The sequence below is a fragment of the Narcine bancroftii genome, chromosome 4 (genome assembly GCF_036971445.1).
Source record: "Narcine bancroftii isolate sNarBan1 chromosome 4, sNarBan1.hap1, whole genome shotgun sequence".
NCBI lineage: Eukaryota > Metazoa > Chordata > Chondrichthyes > Torpediniformes > Narcinidae > Narcine > Narcine bancroftii.
Genome location: NC_091472.1, coordinates 118,648,054 through 118,668,388, shown reverse-complemented (window position 1 = coordinate 118,668,388; position 20,335 = coordinate 118,648,054). Strand labels below are relative to the sequence as shown.

At 39.9% G+C, this 20,335-nt stretch overlaps 1 protein-coding gene across 5 annotated transcripts in view; it reads right to left on the bottom strand.

The window, feature by feature from the left end:
* Positions 1 to 1,464: 1,464 nt before the first annotated feature.
* Positions 1,465 to 20,335, bottom strand: part of trmt2a (tRNA methyltransferase 2 homolog A) — a 65,716-nt gene continuing 46,845 nt past the window's right edge. For all 5 annotated transcript variants that reach the window (XM_069932574.1, XM_069932577.1, XM_069932575.1 and 2 more), the window contains exons 5-12: positions 20,040 to 20,154; positions 12,378 to 12,493; positions 10,263 to 10,374; positions 5,275 to 5,397; positions 4,398 to 4,473; positions 3,146 to 3,262; positions 2,956 to 3,052; positions 1,465 to 1,835 (exon numbers count right to left, since the gene is read on the bottom strand). In XM_069932574.1, coding sequence (XP_069788675.1) covers positions 1,709 to 1,835; positions 2,956 to 3,052; positions 3,146 to 3,262; positions 4,398 to 4,473; positions 5,275 to 5,397; positions 10,263 to 10,374; positions 12,378 to 12,493; positions 20,040 to 20,154 — 883 coding nt within the window. In that variant the 3' untranslated portion in view covers positions 1,465 to 1,708. The remainder of the gene's footprint in view (positions 1,836 to 2,955; positions 3,053 to 3,145; positions 3,263 to 4,397; positions 4,474 to 5,274; positions 5,398 to 10,262; positions 10,375 to 12,377; positions 12,494 to 20,039; positions 20,155 to 20,335) is intronic.

The window sequence follows — 20,335 nt, the reverse complement described above, 5'->3', positions numbered from 1 at the left end:
TGCCTGTCTTATTTATATGTATGGCTATATCAATGGGAGTTTTCTACAGGAATGAGGTTGATTAATGGGACAGTGTCAGTGATACAAATTGATGGGTATCCTAGATAGCAGTTACTACTGTCTTTTGATTTCCTCCCACATCCCAAAGATGTTTTAAAAATTCTTGGTTACTGTAAAACCATAAAAATAAGACTGGATTGATGGGCACATCTGAGAAAGAGTTTGATGGAAATGCAAATGCTGAGAATGGTGCATTTGGCCAGATGCTTTCCTTGGTTGTGAGAAAGACTAGTTTTTTTAAAAAAAAAACAAATCTGGGTTGTGGAATCATCGGAGGATGTGTAGAAGCTTCAAACAATACAGGAAGATTGTTAATGGGCATAGACATGATATTGAAAAAGCAAGTTATCTGAAATTGTTGAGTTCAATAGAGTCTGAAAAGCTGCTGACCTAAGGCAATACCTCATACTGACCCCAGGAAAGAGTTATGGCCTCATTAACCTTTAACCACATGAATCTTAGTCAAGGAAACTGATGAAATGAAAAGGGAAGAGGGACAGTTACAAGAAAGGAGACATGGGGGCAGCAGCTAACAGAAACATCTATGTTTTATGCCATCTTGTTGGAGGGTCACTAGATAACATGTTGATCCTCCAATTTGCAGGTGGTCTCAATCTGGCAATGCATGAGACTGGGCACATGTTGGCATGGGAATGGGGTGGGGAAATGAAATGGTGGCCACTGGGAGATCTCTTTGTAGTGGACAGAGCTGAATGACACAGTGATCTCCCAGTCTGCAGTCTCTCCAATGTAGAGGAGACCACAACAGAACACTGGCTGGAGCAGATTACTCTTGTAGATTCAAGTGTTGCTTCACTTGAACTGTTTGGGGACCTGAGTGGTGGTGTTGGTGCAAGTGGAGCATCTACTACAGTAACGGGGGTAGGTGCCAAGATGGCAATAGATGGGGAGAGGGGGGAGTCCCTGCAGAGTGGGGAGGAGCAGGAAAAAATGTGGTGGAAATGGCATAGATGTGGAAGCTGATTGGGGGGGGGGGGGGGTTGGTAGGTGAGGTTGAGGGGAATCCAGTCTCTTGCACATGGGGCAAAGGGGGCCAGGGCAGATGTGTGGGCAATGGAGGATATGTAGGTGAGTGCTGAATTGATGGTGGTAGAGGGACATCCCTGATATTCTGGGTGCAGATGCAACAGATGGAGAAATTGATAGAAAGGAATGGAATCCTTACAGGTGCCAGGGTGTGAAGAGGTAATAGTTTGGTGGGTTGAGAGTTTGCGCCTGAAATGGAGACCGAGATCGAGGAAAGGGAGAGAGTTGCTAGAGAAATAGAAAGAAATGCCCTGCACGATTTGGAACACAAGCTTTTCTTCAATTATCCCTTAATTTTCATTGGAAATTTATTTCCATGTCATGATTTGTAACTGGAAAATTATTAGAATATCAAAGTTGTAAGCTACTGACCAGACTTTATTTAGCCCAACAGAGAAATACTTCACAGTTCAGAGACAAGCCCTGTTTTTTCTCGGTTGCCTGCATAGTGCTGTCTTAAAATGTAATCAACAAGTAATTTAAATTGTCAATACAAGAAATAAGTTCTGCAATGCTATTTGAAATCATGAATAAAACTTCCTGCTTTTTTAACTTTTCTGAATTCAATAACCTTTGTGTTGATCAGTTGTAAAGTATGTGATCATTCCACTCTCTCAAACAATATTAACAGCTCGTAATACATTGTTTGTGGGAAAAGGTCAACAGCTAAAGCTTTAACAGGACGAAAAGGAGATCCCTTTACTCTGTGAGAGGAGGCACGACAAAGGCTGTGGAAAAAGACAAAATAATTTATAGAATACAGTATACTTTCAATGGTGCTGTTTATTAATTTTTGCAGAGAGGGAGCCAGAGTCCCAACCTACACCATGCAATCAAAATCTCCCATTCCAGAGAAAAGAAAGAATGCACTTTGCTAAATCGCAGCAGTAGAATAAAGATCAAGAAATAATTAGACCACTTAACATTTATTTTAAAGTATCTCAAATACTGCTCGGCACATTGAAAGAATGTGCTGCTCAACTTGTTTCCTTTTACAATAATCACTCAAATCTATAAACGCCATCCTATCAAATAAAGGAATGGAATAATTTGGTTTTCCTTAATTAACTAGTACTCCATTTTCTTTGTAAACTGGTACATCAAAACTATCCAAATTCCAAGTTTTCAATTTTATTAATTTTCTAATTTATTGCACAATTCTTGATGGGAATTACAGGAACCACAAACCAAGATCTTTGCAGACTCAGTAGCTCAGTCCTGAGACACGAGTTTATTCCACCATACCATAGGGTAGCTTTTAAGTATAAACACATTCAAATTCCAATAGCAGAGTTGGAGAGTGAAAGAGATACATCACGCAAACAAGTCCTTTGGCCGAGAGTCCACACCAATCATTTTTTCACTTATCCTATCCCTACTTCATTTTATTCTCCATATATTTGCATCAACACAAAGGAAATTTTACAGTGACCAATTAACCTACCAATCTCCACATTTTGGGGATATGGGAGGAAACCCATGCAATCATGAGGAACATAGAAATTTCACATGGGCAGGATTGAACCCAGTTTGTTCCAGAAGGGTCACTGTTGTGGCCCATTTATATGGTGTGCCCTGCCATACGAAGATGTTTCATTACCAGATGGGATGTTAACTTGTGTGAAAGTCGGACTACTTACCATACAAACAAACTTTCATGATTGGGAAGACTGTGGAGAAGTGAGCCGATATCTTGTTCCATATTTAGGAACAATACAATAGGATAATGGGCAAGAAACTGGTACAGCAAATCCCCAACTAAAAAAAAGCTGGTGAGATCTGGACTTTATCAATTTCACAACTATATTTCTCTATTTGAAAATATAAAATAATAAATGCACAACTTACTCCACAAAATTGTTCATAGCTGCTCGAGCATTGCAAGCAACGTAAATTAGTCTTTTCAGGTGTTCTGCCCTTCTTATTGCGAGGACAACTCTGGAATCTGCAAGACAAAAATAAAAAGGGCAATCAAAAAAAATGACAAATAATGGATTAGCAAAAAAATAAATGAGTTCAGTAACAAAACTGTTCTTACGCAGTCCTGCTCTGGGTGGGTCGACAATAGCAACCAGGTTTTGTGATGTTATGGAGTTAATTACAGTGGGAAAGAGATCTTCAGCTTTTCCACACAAGAATTCCACATTAGACAGACCTAAAGAGAATCAAAGATTAAACAGAATTGATTAATGTCACCAAAAGCTTCAATGAAATAGGCTTTCAGCTTGCTTTGAATAGGAACATTAAAGTTCTGAAAATAAATATTTTCAGGCACTGATAAAGAAAATAATGGCATTTCCAGATTACCCAGGAAACTTATTTGATTCATGTCAGATGAGGAAGCCATTGAAAGAACCTACAATAATCAGATCATTCATGCCGAATGAGTATTCTTGGGAGATATTCTTCAAGCTTGGATTTTTTTTAAAATAAACCAGGCACAAGATGTGTATCTCATTGATGAATGCACAAAGATGGTAGGACGCCATCTCAAAACAAGTGTTAATCACAATATCAAAATGTGTACAAGAGAATTTGGGTGCAAGGAAGAAATAATGTTCTCTATTCCATGACTTTTGTGGCAATCAATAGATATGAAAATCCAAAATAGAAAAATAAAATGTTTGAAACACTAAGAATGTCAAGAGTTTAAGTTTGAAAAGAGAGTTAACATTTCGTGCCAAAGACTCTTCATCAGAACTTAAAAAGTTAACTGTTTCTGTTCCCACGGAACCTGCCCAACCTGCGAGTTTTTCTGCCATTTCCTCGTGATCAGCCTCAAATTGTTATGACACGGGAGGCAACTTTTAGAGCAATCCCACCTGCCCTATTCCCCCTCCCCCCCCCCAGCCCTGAAAATGATTTTCCCTTGAGTCACACCAATTCACTTTTGAAAACTCATCCTCTCTCCAGCACACCTACAGGCAGAGAATTCCAGATCATAGATCTCCACCCAACCTTGCTTCAAGGAAATAGCCTTTGCCTTTTCAGTTGAACCTTGTTCCTGAAAGCTAGCAATTTATTTATTGTGCACTTTCTCTAAAATCATAATCTTTTCTAAAGTCTGATGACCAGGATTGGACTCAATAATCATGATGTCGTTCTGACAACACATAGATCAGTTAAGATCCTCCTCTTCCTCCTGCTGTGCCAAATGAGGCACCTGAACAGTGCATGGTGCAAGTTGGTCTTTGGGATTGAGGTTACGGGGTGGGTGGATGGTAGGGTTGATGGTTGGTGGGAGGAAGATTCCCAACATTAATAGAATATTTTTCAGTAATATTACCAACCATTTCTTTTTGCATTCACTTTAGCATCTTCAATAGCTTCTTGGCACATTTCAATTCCAATTATTTTCTTTACATTCTGAGGACACAATAAAAATAATTAATTTTAAACAAGGATCTAATGAAAGTATCACTCTGCAGTTCCAACTAATTTTGGAATGACTGATCTTCAGTGAAGATGGTGGAATTCGCTGGCCCTTAGCCTTGTGATAAATGTTGCTTCAGGTCTAGTCGAGTCCTGATTGGAATTTCAGCTCCTTTAAAAACAATCTACAGATTTTCAGACTTTGACATGCCACTAATTAAAAAGGGAAGACAACACATGGAGACGACTAATATTTTTTAAAAATCTGTGGAGAGGTATCTTTACAAAGAATTCCTCCTCAGTCTGGCTGGAAGATGCAAATAAAGAAAACCTCAATCTTTTCCAATAATGCTTAACCTCCAATTCATCAAACATAAAGAAAGTGAATTTGATATGTCAAGTGGCTTCTTGATATTAAGCTCTTGGCAATATCAAGCCAGAGGTGTTCTTTGCACAGAACAGTCTTGACTGGAGAAACTAAATGCATTGAGAATGGAAATGATAACATGGAGGACAGAAATTTCTGTGAGTACACTGCGAGTCATTGTTGACTGAATTGATCGAGTTCTGGTTACTACATGTCTACTTGCTGAAGCATCCCCATGCTCCAAAATCCACAAGCCAATGGTTTATTTCATCCTCTTATCCCTACAGGATTTCAAAAACTAAACCTTATATTTTCCTATAATTTTCCAAATGATCTTCCTTTCTTTGCTGCTCTTCATAACTTCTGATGCCAAAATTCTAATACCTCTTGATCCTTCAACACCTTTGCTAACACAGTTTTTCACTTGCCTTTGCCAGAGAAAGACCAATTGTTCCAGTGCCACAGCAAACATCCAACACAGTACTGTCTTGGTTAAGATTAGCCCAGTCTCCAACCGCTGAATAAAGCACTTCTGCAGCCAGGGTGTTCACCTAAAATATAAAAATATTTATGTCAAAAATATATTTGATTGATTAAGTCATAAAGTTCCTAGTTTAAAACATTCCTTTCTATATTTTGGAGCCTTGAGTATAAAAGTTGAGAAATCATGTTTCAGCTGTACAAAACTTTGGTCATGCTACATTTGGAAATATTGTGTGCAGTTCTGGTCATTACACTATAGATTTCAGATTTATTGTCAGAGACATCACACACAACTGTGATTCTCCTTACTGCGGGTGAGGCAGAATTACCACTTATTGGTAGTGCAAAAAGACTGTACACCAGCATATACATGTAAACAAAGAACTGTAAACAGATAATGAATGTAAACTAACTGATTGTGCAATAGAGAGAATTTTTAAAAATCAGTGAAGTGCACAAGAGTCCTTAAAAATGGGTCCCTGATTGAGTTTGCTGTTGAGGAGTCTGATGGTGGAGGGGTAGCAGCTCTTTCTGAACCTGGTGGTGCGAATCTTGTGACACCTATACCTCTTTCCTGATGGGAGCAGTGAGAGCAGAGGGTGTTCTGGGTTGTGTGGATCCTTGATGATTGCTGCTGCTCTCTGATGGCAGCAATCACTGTAAATGTTCTCGATGGTGGGGAGGGTTTTGTCTGTGATGTCCTGGGCTGTGTTCACTACCTTTTGGAGGGCTTTATGTTTAAAGGTTCCCAACCAGACCACGATGGAGCTGGTCAGCACACTTTCCACCACACATCTGTAGAAATTTGCCAGGGTTTCTGGTGTCATACTAAACTTCCACGAACTCTTATAGCGAGGATGTGGAGGCTTTGGAGAGTAAAAGAGGTTCATGAGGATACTGTAGGAATCAGAGAATATCAGCTGTGAGGAGAGGTCAAACAAACTTGGATTGTTTTCTTTGGAGCATTAGAAGCTGGGCAGTGACCTGATATGAATATATAAACTTATGAGAGGCACAGAAAGAGTCTTTCTCCCAGAGTGAAAATGTCAAATACTTGAGAGTCCAGGAGAGGTGGGGGGTGGAGGAGTCTAAAGAAGATTTGTCCGGAAAGTTTGTTTTTTTTTTGTGCCCGGAATGCAATTCAAGGGGAGAAGGTGCAAGCTGATATGAAAGCAATGTTTCAGAGACATTTAACACATGAGCAGGCAGGGAATGGAGGAATTTAAACCACATGCAGGGAGATGGGATTAGCTTTGATTGACATCATGAGTGGCAGACATTGAAGGGCCTGTCCTGTTCTGTGTCCTACTCCAGTGCACAAGCAAACCTGAGTGCACATCAAGTTTATTATCTGATTTGTACAAGTACCACCTGATGAAAGTGTTTTCAGACCTCGGTGCAAAAACGCAAACACACATATAGACATATCACACGTAGAAACAATACATATGGAGTGCATACATATCTATATAAAAATAAATCAATATGGTCAAATAAATAGTAGAGTCTTGGAGGATTTGTATGAACAGTTCATCTGTCATTCAGCAGTCTCATTGCCTGTGGGATGAAGCTGTTTCTCAACTTGGTGATTCTGGATCTGATACTCCTGAATCTCTTTCCTGACAGGTGTAGCTGGAAGATACTGCATGCAGGGTGATAGAGGTCCTCAACAATTTTGCAATCTTTTTCAAACAGCAATCCCGGTAAATCTCATCGATGAGGAGAGAGACTCCAGTGATCCTCTCTGCCCCTCTTCTGATCCAATGCTCTACAGAAAATGTACCATCCTCTCAATAGAGTTCCTGTAGAAAGTTGACAGGATGGTGCCTCAGTGTTCATAGGAAGTGCAGTCACTGTTGCGCCTTCCTGACAAGTGAGGAAATGTGCGTCCATGATAGGTCACAACTTAAGTGATTGCTGAGGAACTTTATACTCTCTTCATTACCGTTATTAATGTGTAGTCCAGGCTGGTCATACTTGGTCCTCCTGAAATCTACAATCATTTTTTTTTTAGACAAACAGCATGCTAACAGGCCCTGACGGCCCACAAGCCCAAGCTGCCCAATTACACCCAATTGACCTACACCCTCAGTATTTCTTAAACAGTGGGAGGAAACTGGAGCGCCCAGAGGAAACCCACGCAGACACGGGGAGAATGTACAAAGTCATTACAGATTCAAACCCCATTTGCTGGTGCTATAACTGCGTTGTGTGAACCACTATTGCTAACTGTGTCACCCTCCTTTGTCTTGTCAACATTCAGACTCAGGTTGTTATTCTCGCACCATTTCACAAGATTTTCCACCTCTTCGTTGTGGTGTGACTCATTGCTGGTGATGAGGCCGACTATCCCCAGGTCACAAATTAAATTCGCCTCCAAATCTCAGTAAAAGCAGCTTATAGGACAAAAACAACCAACAATTGCTTGTGTTGCCTTTGTTTTAAGCAAAAATAGACTTTATTCACAATAAATTAGTTACAAAAGGAAAAGCATTCAAAGTTTCTTCCCACCCTTAGTTTTGTACCATATATTTCCATCACTGTACATTATTATGTTCATTTATATTTACACCATTACCAACACTGTGACATCTTGTCATTATTCCGTGCTGTTGTTTGAGTGGTTTCCCCTTGGTCTCAGCCCCTCAATGCCCGGTAAGGGAAGGACTCCAAATTGTGGTCCTTCATCACAGTGCCCTCATGTTGACTGCATTAAGCCTCAGTGTGTCCCTCAGCATGCAGCCTGGAATGTGCCAGTCAGTAGCATTCCTGCACCAACATCTCCAAAGATCAAAGTGCATCTTTCACAGAGATGCTGATCTTCCAGCAGTTATGACTGTCTGACTGTGTGTCCTGGGAACAGCCCATAGATTAGAAAGTCCTGTCACACTGCTGCCGGGGATGAACCTTGACAAGGACCCTTGCATCCTTCTTGATCCTCTAAAATATTCCGAATTTAAACTGGAGGTGGGGGAGGGTGTGCTGAAGGAGGAGATTTTTAAAGAGCGGTCTTAAATTTAATTGGGTCTGGTTGTGTGAGCATGATAGGATGGAGATTATTCCTTGCTTTAATTATATGGGGGAAGAATGAATTGCTGTACATATCTGTCTTGGAAGATGGTACTACAAAATGGGTTGCATGACCTCGTCTGCTCCTAGCAGGCTTGGGCTCAGTATAGGATTGGTAGTCTGTATCGCGCTGGCAGTTTAGCATTTTGTAAAAACAGGTCAGATGGTGTGTTTCACTCTGTCTTGAAGAGAGCACCACATTAATGGATTCAAGAGCTTTGTAACACTCGCTTCTCTTCCTATGTATTTGTGACAAATCGGGCTGCCTGTCTCTGAACTCCTTTGGTGGTAGTAGTGTTTTTGTTTATGTATGGGTTCCATGCAGCTACTGTGTATTCAAATGTGGTCTGCCGAGGGTGAGGTACAACTTCTCCTTGACAGAAGTTGGAACAATGATGGAAGCTGTGTCTCAGAAAATTTAGGACTCCTGTTGCCTTCACCGTTCTCTGATATGTTTCATCATTCTAAAGCAGTTCGTTCTGGATTTTGGTGCCAAGGTATTTGGTCGGTTTGGTTTCATCAAGGGCGACAGCCAAGATTTTGTATGATATTTTGCTAGGTTTTCTCTTCCTGGTGACATGCATGGTTTTGCATTTGAAACGATTGAACTGTATGCCCCATTTTTGTAACCTTTCAACCATGATATCAAAATCTTTTTGGAGAGCATCCTCAAAATCAGCTGACTTAATTTGATGGTATACCAGAGAGTCATCTCCAAATAGTCTAGAAGTGCTTGTGACTTTTCTGTGAATGTCACTGATTGAGAGTAAAAACAAATGTGGGCCTAACACTGCATTAGGGTGTACCACTTAATAATGGACACCATTCAGAGCTTTTTCCATTCACGCACACCCACTGGAGAATTTTCATCTTAGCGAATCTGCATTCTGCAAAGAGGTGGGTGACAGTCTCCACTGCAGTTATCAATAACAAGGTGCATTGTTGTTGATGTTCTTGGTATACAGGATGGATCTGACTGGGTGGGCTCCTCTCATTGCCAGTCTCAGGCCAAGTTCTAGTGAATCTGAGCAATAGCAATGAAGCATTCTGCCAGATGAACTGGACAGTCTGCTCAGGGAACCACCCCACCGAGTCCGTCAAGTCCTCGTCTCTTCTTGTCTGCAGGGCGTTCCATGCTGACCACTGCCTGATGGCCTTGTGGTCAAAGGTGTTGTTCTGGAAAAAACATTTCCACAAAGGATAGGTTGCCTAGTCCAGCTGACTGAGACATTGTGCGGCAATGGGGCCAGGCCTATTCTTCACAACACCTGGGTAATGTAGAACCTGAGCATGTAATGGCATTGGTGCCCTCATACTTTGGTTCCACACACAGCCTGATGCAACCACACACAAGTGGTCATCAGGATGAGGGCCACATTGGGTATGGCCTTTCCCCCCATTGTCTGGCAATCTACAAACAACAACCCATAAGCAATGCTCCACCCCAATTATGGGAGGCAATATTGTACACACAGTAGAATCTATGGTAACAATGCTCAGAGCAGAATCCCAAATTTAAATAACTGCAGACAGGCAATGTCATTGTCTGGCTTCTTAAGCATCCCCAATTCTAAGAGCTCCACTATTGGCAAATGTACCTCACCTAGAAAACATATCTATCTCGGACAAAGTTTAGATTGTTTACTCTAATTTCACTTTCTAAGGGTTGATGTCATACTTTGCTTGGTAATGCTTTGGTGAATTTTGTTGGACCACTTTATTTTGGGAAAGGTATAACGCAAATACGTGTTTTGGTAATACTACCAGAATGCACACTTTATATGCTAAAAATCTACAAACTGTGAAGCAAAGGAATAACAGAATTGTAATTTGCTCTAAACTATTTTTAAACTATCATCATCACCTGGAAAAATGCATGAGGGGAAATTCTGAAATGAAGTCCCAGGAGATCTTCATATAAGTACTTGTCTCCATGTACATGGTCCAAGGGCAAGTCTTCCAAGTTAGGAGATTTTCTAGAAATGTTTAGAAAATAAAACAAGGTTTGTTATTTAAGCCGAAGGAGAGGGAAAATACCTGCAGCCCCTTGGGTGATTTGTAACAGGATCTCAGACAGCAATGATTGTTAAATTTTCCTTCAGCCCAATTCATCCTGCTTTTTGAAGATTAAATTTGGCTAAGATAATTCAAGTAGTCCAAAGACGAGACTACATGAAACTCAGCTATCACAGGAACGTGGCAGGACTTAGTAGCAATAGTGACTGTGCAGCCAGTACTTGGTTCTTTGTTCCCAACTTAGTGGGGCACCAAATGCAAAGATGTTTTTGGAAGGAACAGCATAGGCTCAAAAATTAAAGGGATTATTTGCAATATTTCATTATACAACTAAGCCCTTCTTTTGCTAAAAGTTACAAATAGAGCGTTATTGAGTGAAATAAAAAGGTGTATTGTGAGGTAACAAAGTCTGAAGGTATGTAAAAACATTTATCAATGTGGAAAGAATGCAGAAAATCAGAATTAAAAAATTTTTTTTCCAAACTTTTTAATTTCAAATTTCCACCATTCATTCCATACCAGAAGTTACTGAATAATTATTCTCCATTTGCACTTCACCAGACTTTTGATACTTCACACTTGTATCTCTCTTTGGTCATTGCTCTTTTATTTCACCTTTTTTTGTTCTCTTCCTCTTTTCTCTGCAGTTATACCTTGTTTTATTCCTTGACTACTCCAAGTTCTGATGAAACACCATTGACTCAGAACATTTTTTCTTTCTCCTCAAATGCTGTCTGACCTGCAAAGTATTTCCAGAATTTTCTGTTTTAATTTTACATTTACAGTACTGTATCTGTGTATTGTGTACAATATCCAGTGGAACCCCAATTTAACGCGAATCCAGATATAACGTAATGAGCCATTGGACCCTTTTTTGGTCTTTCTGGAATTGAAATTGTTTTCAAAATGGAACACACTGTTAGAAGACAAAAATATTTTTCAGTGAAAAATAAGCTTCATGCAATTGACGTGATCTAGAAAAAGTCAAACACAAGTTGCAAGCGACCTCAGGCATATCTGTATCAATACCTTATGGCTGGAAATCTCAAGAAGATAAATTACATGCGTCGCTTTGGAAAGTTGAGAAAGAGGCGGGACTAAAGGCCAAGCGCATGAAGAGAGCCAAAGATGTCAGCCTCGATGACTCCCTGTATGAGTGGTTCGTTCAAACATGCTCAGAAGGACTTCCAATTTCCGGGCCTATTCTCAAAACTCAAGCCGAGAAGTTTGACCAGCTGATCAATGGAGAAACCTCACAGTTCAAATCTAGCAATGGATGGCTAGTCCAGTTTAAATGCCATCATGGGATTTCTCAAGTGTTAGTGACTGGAGAAATTTGCTCAGCCAACAGTGCCACCGCCAGCAAAACTAAAACTCTCTTAGAAGGCGGTGGCTACATCGAAGAACAAGTGTACAACTGCGACGAAACAAGCCTCCGCTACAAGATGATCCCACACCGCACGCTGTCTAGCAAAGATGACATTCGCAGCCCACAACAAGCTGCGTTCGAGCAACGAACACTTGATCGCTTTAATTAGAAATAAAAAGATGTATTGTACATGTATTCTTGATTTTTTTGAAAACTTTTTTGTGAACTCCGATTTAGCGCAACCCCGCTTTTTCACAAATATGATTTTTTTTGGACCCAAATTATTGTGTTATAATGGGGTTCCACTGTATTGAGTAACAATGCAGTTCATTTCAATATTCACACAGAATGGCCAAATTGCAGGAGCTCAGCAACATGGAGCCAGAACTGCTGAGTTACATTGCCAATTCTCATGAAACAAAGTGAAGTTCGGTCAAGTATTTTTCCTGACTTCAGGAAAATTTTATGTTGCTAGCTGAATGTTATTTAGTATTGATTAAATTCATAAAAAGTCAGTCATCCCACTGACTAACGCGAAAGGCTTAACAATTTCTTAAAACTAAGTGATAATCACCACTTCCAATTATTCCTTACCTCTGACCTTCTTCTGCAAAATAAAGTGAAGTCACTCCACAATCTTTCCCGTCACCTTCTGTGAAGTATTTGGCTAATTCGGATTGCAGTTCTGCAATTTCTGGTTTAGTTAGTTTCTATAAATGTATGGAGAGAAAATTTAATGGTATAGAACAGGGGTGGCCAAACTTGCTTATTGAAAGAGCCACACATGATAAACTTCAGATGTTGAGAGCCGTAAGATACGAAAAAATATTACATTTACAATTTTACTCTTACACGCATAATTTGTTACAAAAATGTTATATTAACATTAATTTTACTCTTACATGCATAATTTGTGACAAAAATTTTATATTAACATTCAGAAATACATGTATTTCCAACTGGTGTTGGAAGAGATTCCATTTTATGTCTGAATTTACAGGAATCTGAAAATCAAAAATGAAATATTTAAAAAAAATACATGTACGCAATAACATTTATTCATGTATGTAGTTTTTAAATGCTAATTTGTATATAAATTTACATACCAAACATTTTCAAAATCATGACTGATTTCCTTTTTTTTAGAACCTTATTTGATATTTTCCAAAATCCATAATATAAAAATTAGAACTAAAACTATCCCACCCCCTCCCCCCCAACAGACCCCACAAGGGAAGCATTAAAGAAAATATTTATTACAATTTAAGATATTACTAAATTCATACATTTCAAATAAGGCGACCACATCTTAACAAAAAAAATCATAATTATCATGCAGATTATATTATTTTTTTCCATATAAATACAGAACCTCAACTCATTATGCCAACGATTCACATTTATCTCAACTTTGTCTTTCCAAGAAGTCGTAACACATTTACGCACTACCGTCAATGCTTCACACAGAAATGCTGTCTGAAACTTATCTAACCCCAAGTCCATAAATGGAACAATATAACCCAACAGAAATTTTTTTGGGATCTAATAAAAATTGAATTTTAAACAAATTTTGAAGAAATTCCCTAATTTTATACCAAATTGATTGAACTTTATCACAAAACCAAACAGAATGTAAGAAAGTTCCAACACATGATCCACATCTAAAACACAACTCTGAATTACTAAATCCATATTTTCTCAATTTCTCAGGGGTTAAATATGACTGATGCAAAATATTATAATCATACTGTATCTTACATTAAACAATTTATTCACACCCTCAAAACATATCATCTCCCAGTCGGCCTAATCAATATCACAAGTTAAATCATTTTCCCATTTAATCCTGGATTTATCTAAATTTATTTTATCCATATTATCTTGTAACAATGCATACATCTCTGAAATAAAACTCTTATCCGGAAAATGAGAAATCATAAACTCAAATTTCATTTACTTGGGAATTTTCATTTCTCTTCCAAAATTTTCTTTCATTTATGCTCTAATTTGATAATAAACAAAGAATTCCCTGAAATTCCAAATTTCTCTCTAAGTTGGGTAAATGATAAAAATTTACCCTCTTCAAAACAATCCTGCAATAACTTTATTCCTTTGATCTACCAATTTCTTAAAAATTTATTATTCCATGTAAAAGGAATTAATTTATTTTGATATATTGGGGCCTGAACCGATATTTTACCTTTTGAGCCTATTAATAAGTTCCTTTTAGTCCAAATCCCAAATAAGTGTTTCAAAACATTACATCTTTGTAATAAAACAGAATTCCATTTAAATACAAATTGATGTGGACAAGATTCCAATATATCAGTCAATTCTACCTTGCCCAACTAGGGGGACACAAAACATTTAACATACGATTAATAAATCTTAATTGAGCTGCCTCATAATTTTGAAAATGGGGTCATTGCAAACCTCCCAAAGCATACTTCCAAGTCAATTTATGCATCACTACTCTTGCTAATTTTCCCTTCCATAGCCACAAATGAGCCTGCAGCTGACGTGGACATTTACCCCCTCCATAAATCTTCGTCTACGAAGCCAAGCCAAAGAAGAAGAAGAAATTATTGGACAACTTTATTTAAGTCTTGAAAGAAAACAAGGAATAGATTGAAAAAGATATAGGATTTGTGGAAAAATATTCATCTTAATACAGTTTACTCGACCTATTAATGACAAAGGTAAATCCTTCCATTTAATCAAATCAGCCTTGATCTTTCTCATTAGCAGTACGTAATTTAAATTATACAATTATTGAATATTTGGATCAATCATTATCCCTCAATACTTAATTTTATCAGTAAAATCGTGACTGATTTTCTGTGGAAATCTCTGCCCAAGGAAATAGTAGAGGCTGCCTCATTAAATATATATATATGATACCGTAAGAGGTCTATCATGGAGGAATTATGGGTTATGGGGGGGGAAAGGCTGAACTGGGTCCATAACCAGATCAGCTGTGATCTCAATGAATGTGGGAGCATGCTCAACGGGCCGGATGGACATCTCCTGCTCCCATTTCTGATGTGTTCTCTTCGGGAACACTGCTGCCACTGATCTCTGCAGATATCTACACCATTGCAACATCCACACCCGAGAGCACGATGTGGGAAGCGACCCGATGCAAAGAGGCCTCCTGCAGCAGGACAAGGGGACCATGGTTCAGCTCCTCCCCTTCCCACCCTCTGCGTCCCTCTTCCCATTCACCGGCATGATGGAGGGAGCAGCTCCTGGGAGCGAAGGCTAGATTATGGAGCAGTCTAACCTCTGAACTGCCTGCTGCTGACTCTCCATCCGGTGGGGCCACCAAGGCTTGCCCATGGCCACTGACAAAACCTTCACTTCTGCTGCCAGTTTGAGCTCTGTCCTAGCTTGGCACCTGGATGAGGTCCTCAATGGGGACCCCCTCCAGCCTCTCTTTCCCATGTCTCTATCATCTTGCTACCCCCTGCCAGAGTACCTGCCATGGACAGAAACCCTTGCTCTGGACGGGCCATGCCTCATTGGAGCTCTACTGGCTCAGCCCTGGCTTCCTAATCTCTGTGGTTGTTTCCTGCAGAGGACCCTAAGCTTTGGCCAACCTTCCTATCACACACCCCATGATTGGCAGCACTCTGATATGGTCCAGCTGGCCCGAGCAAGGAGAACCCATCTTCAGTGCATTCTGCTTGCTCCGCTCCTCTGCAGGGGTCATTCCTCCAGTGCCTTTTCATTATTATGCAGCCTGGGCTGTGACTGCCCCAAGTCCCCTTGGGGACTTGCAGGGATTCAGAGTGTCTCAGGGCAGCTTCAGGAGCGTTGGAATCTACTCCAGCCAATATATTTCCACGAGTCGCATATTATATGTCAAAGAGCCACATATGACTCGTGAGCTGTGGTTTGGTCACCCCAGTATAGAAAGTTACAAAATTATGAACCTGCTAATGAAAGGACTGAAGAGGCAAAATGAACCCAGCTCCAAAATGAAATATTACAAATATAATTCTGCAGAAGAGAAAAATCATCAACAAAACTACTGTCCAGAAGTGAGAAGTCAAATCCAGATGCCTGTTTATTGCGTAGAAATACATGTTTTTTTTTTGATGATCAATGGGGTGGTGGCATATGGAGAAAACAAGAATCTTGGGAGGAAATGATGGAGGGGAAGGAGGGTGAAATTCGCACTACTAAGGGGTGGAAATACATGTAATCATTTATCACTTCAGGCAACAGTGTGAATCTCAGATTGTCCTCTAAAAGATACCATCATCCAAACCACGTATTATTTAAAATGTACATTTCAGGATTCTTTCTCTCTCCGATTGATGGGCTTGTTCTACCAACAACTGATGGTCATTTCAAATGCTCAGATTTATGCAGACAAATGCATTTAACATGGTCCATCTTGATTAAAACCATTAAATGGCATTCATATTAGCCAACAATAAAATTCCTTTCTGAGAGGTTGATGGTGCTGAAGACACTGAATGTGTAGATCAGTAAAATTATTATTGTAACTTTTTTGCTTCATGACTATTATCAGCAATTTCACAGGAGCAAAATTTTGTTTCACCTTTATTGATCTGAAGAAATTACATTACCACATGATGCAACAAATTGGACAAGGCCTATGGTGAAATTTTCAAGTCAAGATGTCAGTTATGCACAACTGCGGGGTACTGGAAAAATTTCAATTCCATTCATTTCACATTTCCATTCCCAGAGTATCTCCAACAAGCTTAAGGAGGCTTGTCATCAGCTATACTTTGTAAGGAGTTTGAGAACATTTGATACATCACTAAAGACTCTTAGAAACTCCTGAAGGTGTAATGTGGAGAGCATTCTGGCTGGTTGCATCACTGCCTGGTATGGAGGCGCCAACACTCAGGACAACAATAAACTCCAGAGTGCTGTTAACTTAGCCTGCGACATCACAGGCACCAGACTTCACTCCATCAAGGACATCTACATGAGGCAGTGTCTTAAGAAAGCAGCCTCAATCCTCAAGGACCCCACCATCCAGGCCATGCCTCCTTTAGTACTATCGGGTAAAAGCCTGAAGATGAGCACTCAACGGCACAAGGACAGCTTCTTCCCTGCTGCCATCAGATTCCCGAATAATCAATGAACCAAAGACACTGCCTTACTTTGTCCTTTTTCTTACACTATTTTAATTATTTTATAATTTGGACAGATACTTGGTGTCATGATATTGTGGCAATTAGTGAGACCTGGCTACAGGAGAGGCAGGACTGGCAACTTAATGTTCCAGGATACATTTGTTTTAGATGTGATAGAGCAGGGGGTAAAAAAGGGGGAGGAGTTGCTCTGCTTGTTAAGGAGGACATTACTGCCGTGAGGTGGCAGGATGGTCTGGAGGGATCGTCCAGTGAGGCTGTTTGGGTGGAATTGAGGGGTGAAGGAGGCATGAGGGTGCTAATAGGGGTTTATTACAGACCACCAAATGGGCCAAGAAAATTAGAGGAACAAATTTGTAGGGAGATAACATATATGTGTGAGAATCATAAGGTAGTGATCATGGGAGATTTTAACTTCCCTCACATTGATTGGGATACCCATACAGTTAGAGGGCTGGATGGGCTAGAGTTCGTTAAATGTGTTCAAGATTGTTTTCTGAATCAATTAGTAGAAGAACCGACTCGGGAAGGTGTAATACTAGATCTCCTGTTAGGGAATGAGCTAGGTCAGGTATCGGACATTAATGTTGGTGAACAAATTGGGTCTAGTGATCATAACTCTGTTAGTTTTCAGGTAGTTTTAGGGAAGAGCAAGGAGGGGCCTAAAGTTGAGGTTCTGGATTGGAGAAGAGCAAATTTCGAAGGAATAAGAAGGGCTTGGGGAGTATTGAGTGGGACAGGATATTTTCAGGTAAGGATGTAAATGAAAAATTGAGGATATTCAAAAAAGAAATTTTGAGGGTACAGAGTAGATATCTCCCAGTGAGGATCAAAGGAAAGGCTAGAAGTCATAGGGAGGCTTGGTTTTCGAGGAATATTGAAAATTTGGTTAGGAGAAAAAGGGAGGTGTACAAGAGGTATAAAGAGCAGGGAGCTGAGAGTTTGAAGGAGGACTACAAGGAGTGTAGAAGGAATCTTAAGAAAGAAATTAGAAAGGCCAAAAAAAGGCACGAAGAGGCTTTGGCAAACAGAGTAAAAATAAATCCAAAGGGTTTCTATAGGTACATTAAAAGTAAAAGATTAGTGAGGGATAAAATTGGACCCCTTGTAGATAGCGAGGGTAGGCTGAGTGAGAAGTCAGAGGAAATGGGGGAAATTTTGAATGATTTCTTTGCCTCGGTATTCACTAGGGAAAAAAATATTGAACCAGTTGAAGTAAAGAAAAATAGTGGGGAGGTCATGAAGCATATAAGGATAACCGAGGAGGTAGTGATGGCTGTGTTGAAAAAGATAAAGGTGGATAAATCTCCGGGACCGGACAAAATATTCCCAAGGACACTCAGGGAGGCTTGTGGACAGATAGTGGAGCCATTAAAAGAGATATTTAGGATTCACTGGCCACGGGGGTAGTGCCAAAGGATTGGAGGGTGGCGCATCTGGTTCTGCTGTTTAAGAAAGGGTCTAAATGTAAACCTGGAAATTATACGTCTGTGGTGGGCAAGTTGATGGAAAGTGTTCTGAGGGATGGTATTTACAAATATTTGGAGGTACAGGGATTGCTAGGGAGTAATCAGCATGGTTTTGTCAGGGGTAGATCATGCTTGACAAACCTGATTGAGTTTTTCGAGGGGGTTACAAAAAAAGGGAAAAGCTGTGGATGTTGTCTATTTAGACTTTAGTAAAGCTTTTGACAAAGTTCCCCACAGGAGGTTAAGAAAAAAGGTGGAGGCATTAGGTATAAATGAGGAGGTAGTGAATGGTTGGATGGGAGGTGTCAGAGAGTAGTGGTAGAAAATTGTTTGTCCAATTGGAGGCCGGTGACTAGTGGAGTTCCTCAGGGATCGGTCCTCGGTCCACTATTGTTTGTTATATATATTAACGATCTGGAAGTAGGGGTGGAGAATTGGATAAGCAAGTTTGCGGATGATACAAAGATTGGTGGTGTTGTGGACAGTGAGGAAAATTACCGTAGATTAAAAGGTGATTTAGGAAGGCTGGAGGTGTGGGCTGAGAAATGGCTGATGGAATTTAATACAGATAAATGTGAGGTGCTGCATTTTGGAAAGGCAAATTTAAATAGGTCATATACATTGAATGGTAGACAATTGAGGAGTGCAGAGCAACAAAGGGATTTAGGAGTGTTGGTAAATAGTACCCTCAAGGCTGATACTCAGGTAGATGGTGTGGTGAAGAAGGCATTTGGAATGTTGGCCTTCATAAATCGGAGTATTGAATTCAAGAGTAGGGAGGTTATGATGAAATTGTAAAAGGCATTGGTGAGGCCAAATTTGGAGTACTGTGTACAGTTTTGGTCACCAAATTATAGGAAAGATCTAAACAAAATAGAGAGAGTGCAGAGAAGGTTCACAAGAATGTTGACAGGATTTCAAGGTTTGAGTTACAGGGAAAGGTTGTGCAGACTAGGTCTTTTTTTCTCTGGAGCGTAGAAGATTGAGGGGGGACTTGATAGAGGTGTTTAAAATTTTAAAAGGGACAGTCAGAGTAAATGTGGATAGGCTTTTTCAATTAAGAGTGGGGAAGATTCAAACTAGAGGGCATGGTTTAAGATTGAAGGGGAAAAATTATAAGGGGAACATGAGAGGAAATTTCTTTACGCAAAGGGTGGTAGGGATGTGGAATGAGCTTCCGGCAGACGTGGTTGAGGCGGGATCATTAGTTACATTTAAGGTTAGACTGGATAGTTACATGGAGAGGAGAGGACTGGAGGGGTATGGACCGGGTGCTGGTCAGTGGGACTAGGAGGGTGGGGATTTGTTACGGCATGGACTAGTAGGGCCGAACTGGCCTGTTCTGTGCTGTAAGTGGTTATATGGTTATATGATGGTTTATATAAATATTTGCACTCTGATGCTGCCACCAAACAATGAATTTTGTGACATGTTCTTGACAATAAATTCTGATTCTGAACAAGCTGACTATAGTCATAAAACCCACAGAGGGAAAAGACCACCAAAACTGCCATGTGGACAAATTGTTTTGTCACCTTTCCATGGCAATTTAGACAGATGCTACAATAAATAAGAGTCCTGGCCTTGTCTCTTGACTTGAATACAAAATGACAAAAATGATTTAGCTTTACCTAAATGAGAGACAACAGTACCTGAGGGTTGAAGTAGATGATAGCCATAACTTGCTTGGTTCTGGAAATGCGTACAGTCAACTGCTTCCAATGACCTTCATAAGTTTCTGGACTATACACAGAATAAGGAGATGACCTGCAAACAAAAAGATTGGGATTGAATTGGAGATGGGGTGAAGCCTGTTCATTACGTTACTGGTGGCATTAACACAATTTTTTTTTCAGTTCAATCCAATTTGCCAACACCATCCTTTACATGACAGGTGTAGCAAAATGGTTAACAGAAAGTGAAACTTCAGCAATGGATTTCTGTGTCT